Raw genomic sequence first — 20,509 nt, 5'->3', positions numbered from 1 at the left:
AGAGGAGCCAGGGCTCATAAGAACGTAGCACCAGTGCTTGTTTATTAGCAGTGACGGTGATGTCACCTGCCCCCCCCAGAATTCCATATCCCCTCTAAGCATAGCTGCACATTTCACAGTAGTGGGGGGGTGAATTTTCCCAGCAATAATATATTTTTGTGAGCTACCCCTGTTGTAATGCAAAGTATTTTGCGGTGGCTTGGTCTTGAATGGGCAATGAAAACCCACCAGCTTTATAAAAGTTCTGATATGGATCAACACAGACGCCTGAATTTTTGGACTCTCCTTGGAAGCATAGCTATTGGGACTGTCACGGTAAGTGCCTGCACTTCAAAATTTACCCCTACATCACTGTCCAGCACTTAACATTTCATCTTTCCTCAGACATGCTAGGTTGCTAATATGTTAGGAAAACCCTGAGTGGGCAACTAAGGAAGACTCAAACAGAAAAATACCCAAAATTTTGTGTGTGTTTTTCATTTGAAATATTCACCAAGGATTACTTTGTGCGAGCAACATGTTCACAAGTGTAAAATACTAAGAACATAAAGAGAATATCCAGCTAAGCTTCATATTAAATATGTATAACCACATTTCTTCAGAAATGGGTTTTCAAAATCATAAGATAACCAGAAGGAGCTTTACCTCCCTGCTCCACCTTCAGCCTCCAACCAAATACCCAATAAATGATTGCCTGGCAAGGCAATATGAAGATAACAGCAAGGTCCCTGGCTTGCAAAAGCAGACTTGTGGAAAATTTTCAAAAAGCACAAGAGATAAGTATTCCAGCCATTTATCCACACAGTTAATGTTTGCTCTTTGCATACTCTGCTTTATGTGTTACCTCTTCTCCCTACCCATCTCCCACGCCATATGTGTGTGTGTCTATGTGTCAGTGTCAATAATGGCGACAACACTGGCCTTGGATGAAGTGGTAACAATTGAATGATAAACTTTAGGTAATGGCTATTATTTGTTCAAAACAGCAAATATGCTTCTTACCAGCATTTCTAGCTGAACACTGGATCAACTCCAGCATTGGAGAGAGCCCATTACAAACAGCTGATGAATCAAAAGGAACCATGTATTATCTTTTCTTTTTTTAAGTTAAAAACAACCTTCCCCAACCTGGTGCCCTCGAGATATTTGGGACTTCAACTCCTATCAGCCCCAGCCAGCATGGCCAATGCTCAGGAATGTTAAGAGTTGTAGTCCAAAACATCTGGGAGGCACCAGGATGGGGAAGGTTGATGGTAGATGTACTTTTAAGTATTTATGTTCTAAGTATATTTGGGGTTATGTATATTTTGTTTTACAGCACTGTAGCCAGTTAACAAAAATTCCCCCACCCCAAAAATAAGGGATGAAACCACACAAATGGCAAATTAAGGCTCCACTTGTGTTTTGTCATATGTTTTAACATAAGTTGTTTCTGAAGGAAAAGTTAAAAATCAGAATGTTCCCAGAATAAATATGAGAATACACAACACGTAGCTTATTTGTTTTTAAAGGTATAATTTGTGGACTTCGGACAAAAACAAAAGTGCAGCCATTTCAAATGTTACAGATTTAGTGCATGCATACCATGTAATATAATATATATTCTTCTACTAAAAAAAAAAATAAACATTTGAAACACCCCAAAGAGGTTGTAAAATGTTTGGAACTGCATTTTAAGCTCTAGCTAGTCCAAACAGAACTCTACCACTTTCTCTGTGGGACGAATGGGTCTGCCAAGACTTTAATCCTTTCTGCAGACATTGGTGGATATTTCCCTGTAAGTCCTTGTTACATTGCAAAGAGTGTACTACTAACTTACCCCTTTTGCCTTTTCCTGCCAGCCCAGCCCACACGCTTTCAGGCTATGCCATGTGGGGCTCTCCAGATGTTGTTGGACTACAATTCCCATCTTACCTGACCACTGGCTGGAGCTGACAGTGAAACAATATGGCAACTTCGAGGCAGATATATAAATAGTGTAAAGAATATACATACAGGATCAAAAAATGTCTTTAACTTACAGGAATAAAGAATTATCCAGCACAGCTGTTTTAGGTAATTGCCAAGCTTCACTTATCCAGTATTTCTCAGCCCTCTACAATTGCTTCAATTGAGCATCATGAGGCATTTGCAACATTTTTGCAAAAGAAAGAATACCTCCTGGTGAGATTTTCAGGGCCTGCCAACCCAAAGGGCAAAGGGTTTCCAGCTGTGTTTTCCTGGCAGACCTTAATGAGGTTGCAGGTGAGAAGGTCACAACAAGGCTCACTATGGTTTACCACCAGCTGCTTCTGCCCTTGACTGAACTATTCTTTAGCCACAAATCGTTCTGTTTAACTTTCCTCCAGTGCAATTTACTAGACATACTAGGCCTAAAACACATACTAATTACAAAGCTCCTGTATGCCTTACTTTTTATTTATGTAATAATTTGTATCATTCAGCAACCACCTTCCCACCCCAGCAAAACAACCTTCAATGGCTAATATATAAAACACCAAATCACCAAATTAGAACAGTAAACAAAACTAAAAATTGTACAAGATAAAAACGTAAAGCAGCAAAACTTTTTGTATTGGCATGCACAAAAAACAGGCGCAGAGAATTTTCTAAAATGCAACCTTGCAAGTAAATCCACAAAACATACTAGCCCACCGACTACACCAACCTACATTAAATTATTTGTGATATATGGACAGGATGAAAAGCAAAATAATGCTAATAATCCACTTTGACATAAAAAAATTTGCATCCATTCAGTATAATATAGTATACTATTTTAATTTGAAGTAGGTATGAAAAATATGCAATTGTTGAGCCATCAAATGCTTTCAGTTAAAAAATTAAATAGTATTGTTTATAACTTACTTTTCTATCATGCAAATTCTTCTGTTGGTGCCCCCCCCCCACGATATTCACATGTATAAATTACACATTTGTACATTACATATAATCCATTAAAGTTGTAATCCCCATAGTCTGAGACCAAAGCAGCACCAACTTCATTTAGAACATCCCACTATTGGAACTAGATGTTTGCTAATGGGCCATTAGATTCAGATCCTCTCATGGGATTCCTGTTGAGGTAATGCAAATTCCTACTAAAGCTGTTTGATTTGCTCCAATAGGGCACCCAATTGCAATTCAGTTGCAAGTCCAAAACCAATTTCAGTGTGGTTCATCTCTGGCATCTTCCATACACACACAGAATTCCATATTACACAAACGCCACACAATTTACCTGATAAACATAACAATAACAGTGCCTTATGGTCAGATTATGAAGCACCACACATGAAAGGCATCTGTATGTGACTGCTGACATACATGATATGTACACTCCATGTAAGTAAAAAATGGAGCCCGCAAGATTTATTCCTCCCCTCCCCCAGCCCTGCCCCACCAGACACACACTATGCAAAATGTTTACCCGAGCACTACAAGACTTGCATATAAGTGACAACATATGGCAACACAGCTAAAGCCACATTGGCTCCAGGAAAGCATGTTGGAGGGGCTGCATACAAGAAGTGGGCAGGGCCAAAGCCCAAAGCAGAGGGGGCCACTGTAACTCACTCATTCTCTCTCTCTCACTCTCACCATTCACATACAAAAGCATGCATCCCACTTGTTAATTCCATCTCATTCTCACAAACACACACACAAGCCCTATTCAGGCATTCACTACCAGGTAAATTTACCACACGAGGAGGGAGAGCACTCCAGCCCCATTTCTCTCCCTCGTCACATCCGTCACCCTCTACTCATGGTGAAGGTCTGAAGAGGAAAGCCTCCTGTATCAGTGGAGGGTCTCCACGCGGATTTTCCAGTGTTCTAGCTCGCACGAAGAGCCTTCACAGACACAGGAGACTCTCCTCTTCAAACCATTGCCCTCCAAGTGCGCAGGTCAATGGATGCAACAAGGGAGAGAGGCGGTGTTAGAGCATTCTCCCTCCTCATATGTCTGATCTATCCAATAAGTGAATGCCTGAATAGGCCTATACACACACCAAAATCATTAACCATCCTAAATCCTTTAGTTTCAATATATTCATCCCCCCCAATTGGCACCTATCCAGAGACCACTCCAAATTATTTTCCCCCTTCCCCAAAATCGTTTCCACCTTCCAGCACTGGTGTTGCCCTTTTTTAAAAATATCCTTCGGTTTTCGGGGAGGGGGGGTTATCCCAGTCTTTGATAGGAATTGCATTTACCCCCAAAGCTATTAGGGTAAAAACAACTGCGCTTTCTCTAAAATAAAGGGGTTCCTCAAAATACCACATGGCAATTCATATCTCATCATATTTAAATACTATCTGCACCATGGAGCTGTGGAAGACGGACAAAATGTTTAATGATTTTGACTCTAAAAACTAGCAAGCTTCCCCCCTTCCCCTCCCCCCATTGCTGGTAGACAAAACTATCCCTCTTGAGAATATCTTACAATTATTTGCATATGTAAAATTGGTGCAGTAATATTGCTTCCTACAGGTTTGGGAAACTATTCTCTGAAAGCTCCTTTTGATTCCTGGAAAGTGTATATACTTAAGCAAACATTTTCATTACTGAATGCTAATAAGCATAATCAGGCAACTCTTAAAAACTAGGCTTCAGTTCTTGAATCTAACAAGTGCAACCAATTCCATTCCCATAGAGTTGACATCCAACATGTCTATGCAGGTCTTAAGCAAAATATTAATTATGCATAAGTAAAATATCAATATTAGCTACAACCCTCTGCTTGACATACATTTTACAAGGCAATAAAATGTCTCATCGCAACAGCGCTGAACACAATGCTCCTTCCTTGATAACTAGGTAGTAAGCAGCAAGGGCTTATTAAAATTATCTTGGATGGACACCTTGCTGAGAAAATGAAGACTCAGGATAATTTCACATGACATTAAAAGGCATAACTCCTCTAGAATATGGCAACTATTGTCAAGAAGGAATTATCATGAGGCTGATTCACAAAACAGTTTTGTTTGCAACTTAGCACCTTCTAGCTGGAGCCACATTTCATAAGGTAGCAAGAACAGATCATGTTGAACCAATTACAAAACCCAATCACCATGCCAGAAAGAAAGAAAGAAAGAAAGAAAGAAAGAAAGAGCTGCAGTACATTCACAACCGCATCAAAATGAGTGCACGAATCAGGAGCTGGAGTAATATACTTCATTTATAAAGTAAAATCACACAACTGTCATGGTGCTTCAGTGACAACCAAAAGTCTCTCTGCATCCACTCACACTGATTTATTGTTAAGCTGCAATAAAGCTATTAAAATACTCAAAAGCCGTGCCTCATAGATCACCATCATCTTTTATTTATATCTTGCTTTTCCCCTCCAAAATGAAACCCAAAGTGGCTAAACAACATTCAAGAAGTTCCTTGAGCCAGATGTACAACTCCTTATACTCCTTGCAATGTAAGAGTACCATTATTGTGTGTGTGTGTGTGTGTGTGTGTGTATCACCATCTCTTCACATTGTATACCATTCAGCCTACCAAACAAATTTGATTTCTTTAAAATATTTTCCCTGTGTTAACACACTCCCAGAAGACAACTTAGTTCTCTCAATACATGAAGATTTAACTAAGGTACATACAACATTCTCCATTGTCTCCAATAATCTCACCTTACATTTTCTTTTGAGCTCCATGTGATTTTCCTTATTAACTATTTTAAAATTAGGGTTTCATTAGTCTGTTATTCAAAGCATTCCTAAAAGGTCTGCCATAGATTGGGAGGTGGGGTGCAGTACTGTACTGTAGCTATTCATAAGCTTCTATTATTTTGTTCATTGCAAAACTACACTAGAAACACATGAGCTAGCAACAGTTTAAATTAAACAAGCTAGGAGAATGCATCAGCCTGACTAAGTATAAGCTGATAGCCAGCATGTTACAAGCCTTCACAGCTGTATTTGAATCCTTGTAAGCTCATTTAAAAAAAAAAAAAAGACGTTCACATGAGCAAAACATGGCGCTCCACATTAAACCTTCAAACCTAGATCCTGAAGCACATCTGTGCCTGTGGGCCAAAATAGACATTACTTTAAATGCGTGTCTAGCAGCTATTAATTTGTTATTAATTTGTGCATTAATAATTTATGAAACATTAGTAGTCCCTTTTGTAATGTTTCCTCTGGCTAGTCACCTAGAGGCAATGCAAAAGGAATGAGTCAAGTAACCATTTACAAACCGGTCTGTAAACATAAAGGTACAAGTTACTCAACACAAGCTATCCTTGGAGAAAGGAAAAGATGCAAACACAATTGATATATAAACAAACAGCAATACTGATAGCTTAACTGCTGGCACCACATGGGAGAGATTCATGAATTTGGTGTGATAAGCCAAGATGTTTGAGGAAAGGTCCATCTCCACTGAAAAGCACAAGAGGTCATATAACAGAATGATTGGACTTAATCTCCCTGCCACCCCTACTCCCTTCCCAAGCATTCCACAAACGACTTTCACCATATGGTGTAATATGGAATACACAGGTAGAAGCTATATACTGTACTTCATTTTGCAAATATCAAGTATATAAGGTATATCATAAATAGGTGAAAAGACAGCTTATGAGCCATTAACATGCAAGAAAGCGCATGGTACAAGAAGCCACAAGGCTAGGGAACCAAAGAACAGGGCTGAAAGCTAATGTATATTCCCTTGTAATGCTCAAAATGTTTAGCCCATATGTACTAAGAGGCTGCCATCACAAAATACAGCATTTGATGAGATTCACACAACTATGGAACTGGTTTTCCTTGAAGTTTCATTAAATTCTTTTTGCTAACTAATTTTATTGTGACATTTCAATGAAACAAAACAAAAAAGAAGAAAGGAAAAAAATGTAGCTACATAAATTTGAATATATCAATTTCAGTGCATGCATATGAAGTGTGTGTGTATGAAAATAGGGCTAAGAATTATACATAAACTTCAATAAAAGCAAATCAAATATCCAAGTAAGTATCCATTTGCAGGTGGCATCTATACACCACCTGTTCAAAAGCTGAAAGCGTTGTAAGGTCTTCAATCCATTATAGGTGTGTGTCCATCCTTCCAAAGTTGTAATGTAAGTCTTTTAGCTAAATTCCAGAGGCATTCTACAATTTTAGAACCAGCTTTTAGAAGCCACTGTTAAACTGACCTACTTGGATTGTTGTTAAGATTTATTGGTGTATGCTTTAGGTTTTAATCTATCTTGTTTTACATGATAACATATCTTGAGCCACTGTGATAAGCCAGGACCAAAATAAATTTTGTAACTTTTAAAAGAAATTATTCAAAATATTCCTTTAAACAGATTTGTGGTGGTAAAATGACTTGCACGACTCGTTAAAATTTTTAAAATCTCTAAAAAATAAAAAAATAAAAAGTAGCAGCAGAAAAGGATTTAGTTATATTTAAAATGGTGTTGCTATTGAGCAGATTTTAACTTTAAAATACAGTAAAGATCTGTACAGTTAAATAACAGTTATCTAAGAAATAAGCGACTGGAAACCTATCACATGAGCTAGAAAAATATTTTAACAGATAAGCACCAACATCATGTTTGTGCAATGTAATCCTAAACATGTTTACAAGTAAGTGTACATAGTATTGCAGCTTTAGTCACCTGTCCAACAGGGTTTTACACATCTCTGAAGACAGATAAAGGAATTAAATTACCTTTCGCCAGCTAGTGGGCAATTAAATCGAGATCTACACTTGCATATAAATTCCTAGCATAGGCACACAAGTTAAGTTCACACCATCAAGCAGCCCATAGTACGCTGCGGCATGTGCTGAAGTGATAAAGCTAAAATAATCTTGTTCTTAAGATGATGCAAGCAAGCTCTTCACCACCAACTTAGATTCAGGGACACTTTCTCCACCTACTCTACAGCAAGTGGCATTTTTTCCAATTTTCATTTACTAAAGCATTTTCATTTCTTTCTATTGTCCTTAATAGAGTACAAACACAGTCAAAAGAAACCCTCATGGCTAAATGTGAAAATACATTGCTCTATACTCCTGAAACTTCCCCAATGTAGACAAAAAACATTGCAAATTAATGAGCAGACATTTCAGTGCAGCTCTTGGTCCATCGCCCATCTTAAGCACGTTAAGGCAACGCACAGTAAATAACACAGCATTACATCCGTCTTTAGAGATCACAAAGAACTGCAATTAAGCTTTGTGTTCTTGAAGATACATTATGGAGATGCATTGCATCATCAGCCTTCTCAAGGGGTTTGTGGAGATTACTGCAACAATAATGTGTCCACCCCTTTGCTATCAAATGCCAGCTTTTCCATAATTTATTGGTATCTCTATACATAAATTTCAGGCATAAATACTCCTAAATTCTGACAAGTTGGTATGTAAATAATTGTGTACAGACATTTTAGCCCATTTTGTAACGATGCAAAAGACAAATTCAGATCAAAATCAAGGGTGCCTTTTTGTCTTTAGATTTTCTTCGATAATCTTTTAGGATGTAAGCCTGAGGGCAGGGACTGTCTTAATATTAATTTTTGTAAGCTGAGAGCCTGTCTTGGTTGAAGAGCGAGGTAAAAATGCTATAAATAAATAAATCTGCATACCCAAACTGCTACATAGACTGCCTATGGCTGTACTGCATTCCACCACCACCAAAAAATAAATCAAAATAGCAATTTGTAGGGCTGCAAACGCTAATGCAGTCAACGCAAAACTTCGACAGTAAACCATAACTTTGTCCAGATTAATTCATGGCCCTGAAAGCAACCAGTAAGAAATCTAACGAGGGAACCTTGGAAGGCCCAAAACTATACAGACCACACAGGTGCACTGACTCTGCTTTCCTTGTGCCAAAGCTGATGAACAGTAAGCTTCAACAAGTATTTTCTTTCTCAAAAGACAGTTTAAAATTTCAAACGAATGCTTGAGAGCTGCTTTAAGGAGTGATTCAGAAAGGTTATCCCAACTAAAGTTTTGCAATATGTAGATAACTATAGTGAATCAATGCTAAAAAGTATTGTATGTCAGTTGATATATCTTTTATCTCTTAACAACCCTAAAAACAAAGTGAGATAAGAAAAAATGTGCATGTAGTTACTCTAAGCTGCCAACTGATTTCAGCCTGTGCGTCATTTCACAAACAACGAAAATAAGTGAAGTCTGCCTTAAATACAAACATTTTCTTTTCAAAATGGGCAAGCCATTTACAAGAAATTTTTCTATTAATGCATTTAATAAATGTTTTAGTTCGTTGTGTGGATCGTGTCATAGTTTAGTCACTAGCGGGCACTCAACTTTGTTGCATCTTGGTAGAGCCAAGAGTTTCCTACGTCTGTTCTGTTCTTTTTTGAGACAAAGTTCTTAATCTCCCTTCTTGACTGTTGTTTGCACTAAACTTTCTATGGCATGTTATAAAATTTCAAATTAAACAATTGTTTTAAAACTTGAAACTTTGTTATTATACATGGTATAAAAATTAAAACCTGGAAAGATTAAGTACCAGTACAAGAAGAAATATAACACTAGAAAAATCCAGCAACAACCATCAGAACTCTTAATTCTCTGTACAGGTTTGGTAGGACATGAAAATCTGAATGAATTTCCTGAAGGGAAATAGATTCCATAATCATTTTGGTACAGGTAAGGCCCTGCTTCTGGCACCCACAATTCAGACCTTAGATAGGCGCATGATCTTCAGCAACAGTCCCAGAGCACTCAGGTGGTTTTTAAATACAGGTGTTCCTTATAGGAAGTCTTCTCTCTATCTACTTTTTCCACACCATGCATAGTTTTATACATCTCTATCATATCCCCTGTACTCACCTTTTTTCTAAGCTAAAAAGATCCAAATGTTATAAACTTTCCTCATACAGAAGTTGTTCTCCAGCCCGTTCATCATTTTGATTGCCCTTTTTCTGCACCTTCTCCAGGTCTACAATATCCTTTCTGGGGAGTATGGTAAACAGAACTGTACACAGTATTTCAATTGCGGGCATACCATAGAACTGTATTAAGGCATTATGATATTGGCATATAAAACAAGTGTTCCATCCACAAAATGTGTCAGTTTGGATGTAACATTCGTGACTTAAGAAACCACAATTTATTGAGCTAGGAACAAGCATCTAGCTCACACATACACTGGCTTCAGTATTTCAGTCCTGGTCTCTTTAAACCACAGTTTTCAGTCATGTTCGAAATAGATAACTGTAGTTTAATGCTGATTTACTAACCAAGATCAACACCATTAAAATCATAGCTTCCTGCTTCAGATATCAAAGAAAACAATGGCTTAAAGAAACGAGGACTGAAGTACTGAAGCTCATTATTGTTGCCCTGTTATACTCGTGCAACTCTTATGTATAACAATGCCAGAACATTTTGTTTTATGTCAGTTAGACCCCACACAACATTCTTGAAGATTTATGTATCTGGGGACGGGGGAGGTTGGCTTACAGAGAATCCTCTGGCCTCCCCAGCCTCCTTCCCTCCCCCTCCCCCTCCCCCAAGCCCCAGTTAGATGGGTGAAAATGCCTGTCTAGCTAAAATACAGAGTGGTAGGAGTACAGAGGTGAAGATCACCTCCACACTCCTCCTGCTCTGCGTAGGATTCCTGTCAGCCTCCAGGTTCGGGGGCTAACAGGAATCCTGATAGTATACTATACTATGATTGTATATAGGTAAATAGGTTTTCAAGATTCTACAAGTCTTTACATGTTGCTACAACTATTGGAAGGAAGCCTTCCTCCTGCTACTGAAGAGCAGCAAAGAGTTTCTGGACTTTTCTAACTAGGAATTGCGTTCCGAGCCTGTTTCCCATCAAAATCTTATAAACGTGGGTCTGTAACCCTTTGCCAAGGAAAAGCAGCCACCGACTGTTTTAGTGTTTCTTTTCTCTTGCTGCTGCTGGTTTGATTTAGGACGCTTTATCATTTTTTAAAGCTTCTTTGATCACCGAAAGTGGGATACTAATGTTTTAAATAAAAATAAAAATGGCATGATAAACCCAAACTCAAGCCAAATACTCAAAGCTACTTTTTACATTACAACCCAAGCTACATTTTACACTGTACTCCTCTTTTCCTCCTTTAGCTCCACCCTTACGATGTTTAAAAAGCCGCTTCAAAGCTCAGACTGGCAATCCCTTGGAGACAGAAAAAAATCTGCTTAACCTCAATGTGTACGTTTTGCTACCTGCACTTAACACCAAGAACCCTGTTGGCATTGGGAAGTGCAGGGGGGGGGGGGATGTTTATCTACTATAAAGATTCTGAAAAGTCTATATAACCCTTTCCATCCTCTACATTTATATTTTCCCTGTCTCTACACGGCATGGAGTTTGACTCAATACATCTTTCTGACTTAACACTGAGCACTTTCCTATTACTCCTTCCTTCCATTTCCTGAACTAGAAGGGCTCCACATCTAAGATCCCAAATCTTCACAATGACAAAAGATGCTGAACTGGATATGATATGGGTGTGCTGAGAGGGATGGTAACACAGCGAGAGCCATCTGGTTGCCTATGATTAGCCAGCTATATAAATACGATATTCCCTAGCTGTCCTTTATTTCCTCTATATTATTTTGAGATAGACAGTTTTCAAAACAAAAATTGTTTTTGCATTTAATGGATATATGTAATCTCATAACTACATATGTGCAAACTATGCAGAAGTAATTAATCTTCCATAAATAATCACGTACTGAACCGCAGAATTCCTAAAGAAAGGATAAAAGCACTTCATACTTGGATTAACTAGTCTGGCCTAGTTCCCAAGATCAAGTGACCTCACCGATACTGACATAGTTTGCCTTTGCACTGATAAGAATAAATTGCTCTCTCATGTTTTAACAAAATAATGTGAAAACACAACTGTCTCTGTTTTCTAGGAGGACACAAAAGATAAAGGGGTTAGAGGCCAATAACCAAGGCTTCTTTAAACCATATTCATTAAGGTAACAACAGATTGCTGGTAGTGAAGAAAATATTTCCTTGAGTCTCCGATTATTTTCACATCAGCATGTAAGCCACCCCCTATTACATCATTCTCTTTTTCAGGCCAGAACTTAGATAATATGAATAATTTACATGTTGCTTTGGAAGGCTGAAATATGAATCAAACAAAAGAAGTCTTCACTATGTATTAACTCTCACAAGGCTTCTAGAAAGCAGCAGTTATGAGAACTAGGGACAGTCATCCCTGATTCTAATGACACATTTCCTGTTATAGCTCAAATCTAACATGCCAATTACTTCCTAGTCATTAGCGTGTGCTGGGGTCTCTGAACACACGAGAAGTATTTAACAGCAGCTGTTTTTGGTATGACACTTTTCTCTGTAAGGCTCAGTTTTTATTTCTGTGTTTTAAAGAAGAAAGAAAGCAAACAATCATATCCTTTATTCAGTTGCCTTTTACAGAGTTTGGATGTCTTGCCATCACTGTCAAACTCGTCCCTCCAGGTTATAGTCACTTAAACGAAACAAAACGTAGCCCAGAATACTTGGTTTGAGCTTATCACCCAAAATAAAAGTTGCTCAGCTTACAAAGAAAAAAATCAGAATCTCCCTAGAGTACATAGCAGAGATGCAATTTGTCACTCTACAACAAACGGCAAGACAAGTACTAACGTCCCACCTACCCTTCCAGTGTTAAAATGCTGGGAGAGGCATATCGCCACAGCACCACAGTTTTTTATTGAGCTGAAAATTATACTGTGGTAGCAGTGGATAGGGAGAAGCCAACTGGGAATAGAGAACTGCAATGCCTGATTTCAAAATAATATGCAAAGGTAATACAGAGCAGGAGAGGCTAAAGAACCATTGGGAGCTTGCAGACAGTTCAAAAGTATTTCTTTACGCTTCTACACATTACATGTGCAGAGAGTTGCCCTCTTGTCCTCTGTCTCTCACTGAAACAAAAGGAGCCCAAGAACAGGGAGAGGCAGCAGCACAACCTGGGAGTCAACCATAGCATAGCTCAATGGTAGAGCACCTACTTTGCATGCAGAAGATCCCAGGTTCCATCCCCGGCACCTCCAGGTAGCGTTGGTAAAGGATCCTGCCTGAAAGCCAGGGCGGTGCTAGACAGTGTCAACAGTACTGGGCTAGATGGACCAATGGCCTGACTCAGTATGAGACAGGTTGCTATGTTCCTAACCTACAGGATTCAACAAAAGGTGCTTCTCAGGACTGTGAAAAGGGTAGGAGATGAAAGCAGTAGGAGATGTGTGATGTGGGGAGAGATACAGTAATGGGCGTTTCACATTTATTATTATTAATTATTATTATTGTTAATAATAATATTATTATTATATTATGGGAGCCAGTGTGGTGAGGGTGTTGAACTGGGAGCCGGGAGATCCGGGTTCTAGTCCCCACTCGGCCATGGAAGCTCACAGGGTGACTTTGGTCCTGTAACAGACTCTCAGCCCAACCTACATCACAGGGTTGTTGGTGTGAGGATAAAATGGAGAGGTGAGGATAATGTAAGCCGCCTTGGGTTCCTTCCAAGAGGAAAAAAGGCAGGATATAAATTCAATAAATAAATAAATAAACAAACAACATTTCTATACCGCCCCATAGCTGAAGTTCTCTGGGTGGTTTACAAGGATTAAAAATTATTGAAATACAGTATACAAAGTTTAAAAGCCATTTACATAAGAACACACAAATAGACAGTATACACAGAGACAACATATGCCTAAAAACAACTTTTGAGAATCAACCGTAACTATAAGACAAATCCAAGAAAACCATAAGATTAAAACTCATCATATGCTGCCGCATGCCTAAGAGGAAGGTTTTAACATGCCACCAAAAAGATAACTACATTGGTTCCAGGCAGGCCTTGTTGGGGAGAACATAATTGGGGGGCCACCACCAGGAAGGTCCTCTCCCTTGTTGCTACATTCTGAGCCTCCCTTGGAGGACACACCCAAAGAAGGACCTTAGATGCTGAGCATAGTGTACAGGTAAGTTAATGCTGGGAGAGGCACTCTGTCAGGTATTGTGGTCCCAAGCCATATAAGGCTTTATAGGTTAAAACCAGCACCTTGAATCGAGCTTGGAAGCATATAGGCAACAAGTGGGCCAGAGTCAGTCTTTCTTATTTATTTATTATTGCATTTATATCCCGCCTTTTTTCCTCTTGCAAGGAACCCAAGGCGGCTTACATTATCCTCCTCCTCTCCATTTTATCCTCACAACAACAACCCTGTGAGGTAGGTTGGGCTGAGAGTGTGTGACTGGCCCAAAGTCACCCAGTGAGCTTCCATGGCCGAGTGGGGACTAGAACCCGGATCTCCCGACTCCCAGTCCAATATGTTTGGACCTTCTAGTTTTATTCTGGTTGTATTGTTATACTGTGGTTTTAATGTTTTATATATTTTATATTGTTTTGTGTGCTCTTTGGTTTTAATTTTTGTGAACCACCCAGACAGCTTCTCCTATTCAGCAGTATAGAAATAAACAGTCCCTCTTATCAATCTGGCCACCCCATTTTGAGCTGCAGCTTCTGAGCTGTCTTCAAAGGCAGACTGACATAGAGCACACTGCAGTAATCTAACTTGGAGGTTACCAGAGAATATACAACTGAAGCCAGGTTATCCCTGTCAAGATAGGGGCATGGCTTGGCCACCAACCAAAGTTAGTAGAAGGCAGTCAGAGCCACTGAGGCCACCTGACCCTCATGTAACAAAGATGGCGCCAGAAGAACCCCCAGGCTACAAACCTGCTCCTTCAGGGGGAGTGCAACCCTTTCCAGAACAGGTTGAGCACCCTCCATCCAGACAGGAGAGCCACCCACAAACAGCATCTCAGTCTTGTCTGGATTGACCTTCAGTTTATTAGCCCTCATCCAGCCCATTGTCGCAGGCAGGCACCGATCTAGCACATCCACAGCCTCGCATGATGAAGATGAGAAGCAGAGCTGCATGTCATCAGCATACTGATGACAATGCACTCCAAAACTCTGGATGACCGTACTCAATGGTTTCATGCAGATGTTCAACAGCATGGGGGACAAAACATGCCCCCCCAGAACCCCATACTGGAGAATGCACAAGGCCAAGCAATGTTCCCCAAGCAACACCTTCTGGAGCCAACCCTCCAGGTAGGAGTGAAGCCACTGCAAAGCAGTACCTCCCACCCCCAGTACTTCTTCATTTTACACAATTAATGAAATTATTTCCCACAAAGAATGACTCATATGTCTTTTAAGACACTTTACAAAATTGAACAGGACCCCAAAGATAATCCAATCCCAACTATCTGCCCCATGTCATGATCTTTCATGCACCAATCCACATTCAGCCAACACAAATCAATGCACCTCTTTCACACCACAAGCAATCCATCAGGTATTATCAATGTACTCCACAACAGAAGTACTTGCACAGTTTAAGCCACTTATGAGTCTAAGATCTTATTTAAGGTACTCGATATAGAATTGCTTAACTGGCACCACATTGTTCACACAAGTTTCTTCCCAAGTGGAGGATTACCAAAACCATATGATTTTATTGGAACATTCAAAAAAGAGTTGGTTAGCAAAAGAGGAAGCAGGAAACAACCAAGTAAAACCACAGATAATCTTTCTGCAAAATCCAAGTCATTTACCTAATTTTATCCTCCCATTCCATGCTAGTTTTACTGCCCTAAGCATGGCCAACATTAAGCTACTTCACATCTATTTGTTCTATTGTCTTTTAGACAGCAGAAAGACTACACAATATAAACACAGGAAAACATGTGCAGCAAAACATTTCAGTCCCAGTCTGCAATGAGAGAATGAACACTGATGGGCAAGTCTGTACATGTCATTTAGGTGAGAATCAGTGGACCTCAGCTCAGCGAAGAAAGACTGCTCTCTCCACCTTCTAACAATACCCTACTTTCTAGACAACACATTTTCTCTTAACCAAAACACAGCTTTGCTCACTGTGCTTCAGCCAGACTTAACCACTTGCATCACCTGAACCATAAAACTTCTGCAGGAGGTTTACAGCTACTGTAAATTTAAACTCAATTCACATTCCAAAGAACAAGCTTTAAAATTCTAGCTTGCCACAAGACTCATTGTTTTCACTTTGCCTTGCTATTGCTCCAACAACTCCCTGGTTATCCATTATTTCATCCTTCTTGTCATTGTTCCAACAACCCCCAGGTTATCTATTATTGGCCACCCCTTGCTCATTTTGCCACCCTTAAATACTATGTGGCATATATCTCCCACCGACCCTGAGCCCCATTTGTAAACCGACACTTTTTCTTTAGCAACAAAATTCATGTAGATTTCTTTGACAACAACACTAACAACAATGGTAAAATTGCCCTTGTACATCTCATACAAACGCCTTATCATGAACTGACACACATGCTTTTAAGATTTACTACACAGTTTTCTTGCCAATATCTGTGGACAAGTACCTGTAGGCAGAAAAACCATAGGCATTGACACTAACTATATCCTCAAGGTTGCCCAGTTTCTTTCATATCATGGAGCAAAAGCCAATCTGCCATGGCCAAATGAAGATACTGAAACTGAGAATATTTGTGCATAGTTCAGTACATAACAGAGTGATCGTGCAATTGCTTCATTGTGTCCCCAATCTTCAGCTGAACTGATTTTTTTATATTAAGACACAAGTGCCAAAAGTGAGATTATCAGTAGCATAGTAAGTGTGCTGTCAGCTGAGTCAGGCATACCCTGAAGTAACCATAGCACTGGTTTGCCACATGCCAAACTGCATGGATTCACTCAACCACATGCACCAATTTAGTCACAGGAATTAACCCCAAGGACTACTTCCAAGAGGTTGTTGTTCTTTAATACAACCTCATCTTATTGTATTGCTGTTGAGCATGTCCAGCTCCCAAACTTTGGATAGATGAGAGGAACACCCGTCCATCTATCCAGATTCTGCCACACACACACACACACACACCAAGCATGAGAATTTCACCCAACATTTCCGATGCAAAAGTGGTGCATGAATAGGGGGACTCATAACACATTGATCCAGCGTATATGCGCTACCAAATCAGAATTGTCTGTATCAGAGGTATTCTGCAGTATATACGATTTCTTTCCTAGTTGTCTATACTGACAGCATATTACTGGCAATAACAAAGCCTGCTCTTTACACAACCAAACCACTTTTTCTGTATACAGGGCCCAGCAGCAATTGTTATCCATTGCTTCATTCCATATAAATCTATAGTACTCAAACCTAAATGGTTTAATAAAACTGTAGTTAGACAGACACCCCAGAAAATGTGCTAATCAGCTCAAGGCATTGTCAGATACTGATTTGACTTACAAGGGGCTATAAATTCACACAACTCCCCTTTTGAGGGGGAGGGAGCAGGAAGGGGACACACCCAAGGTGATGCAAGCTTCACAAGCAAAGATATTACAGAAAAATAATAATGAAAGAGGTACGAGACAGGTATCAAAGGGTCGGATATAAATCAGTCTCAAAGTCAGACATATATTGAGTCATTTTAATATTGCATAGGCCTGGCTCCTTTTGTTTACAGCAAGGCAAAAGCCACTTCATTTCACTGGTGCTCACACAACAGCAAAGTTCTTCAAAATGTAACTTGAAGATTAGTGTACACCAAAAAAATAAAAAACGAAGGCTGAAGGAAGATTTCCCTACAAGGCAGCTTCCATGTAGGAAACAGCATGTACATGGTTCTGTGTGATAAACCACATGCCTCTTTTTCGCTGTGTATACGTAAGATGGGAACCCATAACTGGCCATGTAGGAAAACTCATGTAAGCAACAGCCTTCAGGACTGGTTAAAAGGCAGGCTTATTAGGATTGGGTACACACCACAATAAATGCACCTGGTTACCTCATGTTGGTTTTAGCCTATTATCTGTACAACACTTCTTTAGGCTGGGCCTTTATATTTCACTCTTACAAAATGCATGATGGAAAACTTAGTCATGTGGGTGACTAAACATTACACAGCCATGAAAGCCCAATATTTGTTTCCTTTACATAACAGAAGGGAGGGGGTATCTTTGCTTCTAAACCTTTGAAAAGAGCAACACCTTTCTCAGCATCTTACCTGCCCCTCCTCTGTGTGTTTCTTCCCCCTCCCCCCACAAAAAAACCCCAAAATTATTGTCTTGTCAAACAGGTTATTCTACAAATGTTGATTTTCTGCTCTTCAGACAGACAATAACCTTTCCTGCTCTTCTTTTTTGCCCACTTTCTCCCCACCCTTTTGCATCCACACCCTTCTACAGTTAATGACACTGAAGGCAATATAGTGCCACTCTCTACATCTTAACACACCTTGATGTATTCGTAACAAAAGAAGAGAGTGACTTTTTTTTAAAAGAGCTATTAGACCAATTTCACTACAGGTAGGAACATTCCCAATTTCCCCATCCCCACACCAGGATACTGACAGGGCTTAATGTATAAAAGGCTGAACTATATTACTGGCGGCGGGGGCAGGGTGGGAGATTTATGATTAGGTTTCCAGACCTAAAATTTAGGAGCAGCAGCAACCTAGCTCAGTAGGTTTCTCAAAGCCCTTAGGAAACCCTGTAGGTTTCTTGAAAAAGGCAGAGCTCAACGTGTTGACAGCTGTGTCACAAAGCCTCAGATTTATTTCCATTAACTTCTGTCTGCAAAGCAGGGTGGCCTACCACCATCAGAGCATGCAGGAGGAAAAAATGTGCATTTATTTTATTTACAGGAGAAAAATCTTTGACACAAACCTTATAAACTTGTCCATATGTGCCATTTCCAACCACTTCCACCAGCTCAAAAATCCCAGCAGGATCCTACACAATGAAGGTGTGGTGGGTGAAGGGAGGGGGTGGGAGAGGGAGAGAAAGAAGACACAGGGGATTATATTTATAAGAAATCACTAATGGCTCAATGTCTCCCTAAAACACACACACACTGGAGAGGAAGGACTGTGCAGCTGTTGCGCCCTGTTTTTTCCACGCACATGCCAATACATGCAAACAAAGGAAAGCAGCCCAAGACTGAACTCATCTCTCCCACTCTCTCTCTCCTCCCCGTGGCTCTTACTCTCGGGGGAACAAGATGGGGAGCGGACAAGCTGACTAGCAAAGGTCTCCTAAGCTGCAGCAATTGTGTACTTGCGTGCAAACCCAACAGCTTCTTCTCCCCAGCAACACACAGCCACAACTCTCCCTCCACCCCGTCCTCCTCCTCCCTTTTCTTTCCCCTCCACCCCAACCCCGCTCTCAACAACAAAAGCCACGCCGGGGAAAACGTCGCCCGCTTTTGTGTGGATAGCAGGAGAGAAGAGGAAAGGGGTCGTCTGCAAGCGGCCCCCCGCCTCACCTCAGCCCCAGTCACACTCACCCGCAAAGAGGAAAGGTCGATGTCCCCCAGACTTTTTGCAGGAGAGTCGTTCGCCATTTTTCCCTTCGATTTTATTTTTTATTTTTTAAAAAAAAATTGCCCTCTATAAACAAAAGAGGACAAGCGCTACCACGCCAGGGTGAAAATGTAAAGCGCCGCCCCCTTTACACACACAAAAAGCTACCCCACCACACACACAACAAAAGCCTCTCTTCTCCTCTTCCTTTCTTCACTCCAGGATAAAACTCTTCTTCATTGGAGGGATGGAGAAGGAGATGGGAGGGGGCGCTGCTTGACTTCCCGGTGAAAGAGGAGACGGAGCAGGTTATTGTTATTATTATTTATTAAAAAGAGTCCCTTTCAACCTCTCCCCCTGGTTCGCGCGAAGGTCGCTCCGAAGCGGATTTACGCCATCGCGAAGAAAGCGCGCCTGTTCCCAGGACGCGTCTCCTGCCTCTCGCGCGCTCAGCCAGCCGCATCCAACATAGCACAGGACCCCGGAGCCGGCGGTGGGAGAAGGGCAGGCGGCGGCGGCTCCTCGGCTTGCGCGCGCGCAGAACAGCTCGCACCCACCCACCGGGGCACGCGAACAATAAAAACGCCACCCGGACGCAGTCAGTCGCGCCTTCCCTCGCTCCTCTTTCTCCTCCTCCTCCTGCTGCTGCGCCCAGAGCGCAAAGAAACCGGTCGCTGAAGGGGAGCTTCCTCGAGCGTACAGCGCTGAGTGAGGGAGACAAAGCGAGCCGAGGAGGAAGAAAGAGGTGGAAACGGATACAAAATATTCTCTGGAGTCAGAGAAAGCAAACCGTTCCCCCTTTCCTTCTCCGACAGGAAAACTCAGCGGAAACACACGCGCACCAAAGCACTTCTGGGTAATGAGCGAGGAAGGCGGGTGGGAATCGTCTGTTGCTCCGTCAAAGTCTTGTGTGGGGACATCTCTAGGTGAAGATATCGACATGCAACCAGGGCGTGGCGGAGAACAATAGATGAAACTCCGCTCAAGTTAGGCTCAAAACGGGGCCCACATTCACCAGAAAATACCCGCTTGCTCATCGCCTCCCAGAACAATGCAAACGCTGTGGAAGTGCTTTGGAGAGAAGGAAGGGTGTAGCAGAATCGATGGAGAAGGGCGTGCTAATAACAGTAAAA

The 20,509-nt window shown here is 40.8% G+C and overlaps 1 protein-coding gene across 2 annotated transcripts in view; it reads right to left on the bottom strand.

The window, feature by feature from the left end:
- The window catches only part of MAP4K4 (mitogen-activated protein kinase kinase kinase kinase 4), a 179,940-nt gene extending 159,706 nt beyond the window's left edge, over positions 1 to 20,234 (bottom strand). For both annotated transcript variants that reach the window (XM_084844424.1, XM_084844426.1), the window contains exons 1-2: positions 19,361 to 20,234; positions 18,742 to 18,807 (exon numbers count right to left, since the gene is read on the bottom strand). In XM_084844424.1, the coding sequence (XP_084700550.1) occupies positions 18,742 to 18,807; positions 19,361 to 19,417 (123 nt within the window). In that variant the 5' untranslated portion in view covers positions 19,418 to 20,234. The remainder of the gene's footprint in view (positions 1 to 18,741; positions 18,808 to 19,360) is intronic.
- Positions 20,235 to 20,509: the final 275 nt, after the last annotated feature.

Source organism: Heloderma suspectum, chromosome 3, assembly GCF_057233095.1.
Source record: "Heloderma suspectum isolate Gila_16-S chromosome 3, 16-S_ref, whole genome shotgun sequence".
NCBI classification, from domain to species: domain Eukaryota; kingdom Metazoa; phylum Chordata; class Lepidosauria; order Squamata; family Helodermatidae; genus Heloderma; species Heloderma suspectum.
The sequence above is the reverse complement of the archived record's forward strand: the minus strand, read 5'-3'. Positions and strand labels throughout refer to the sequence as shown.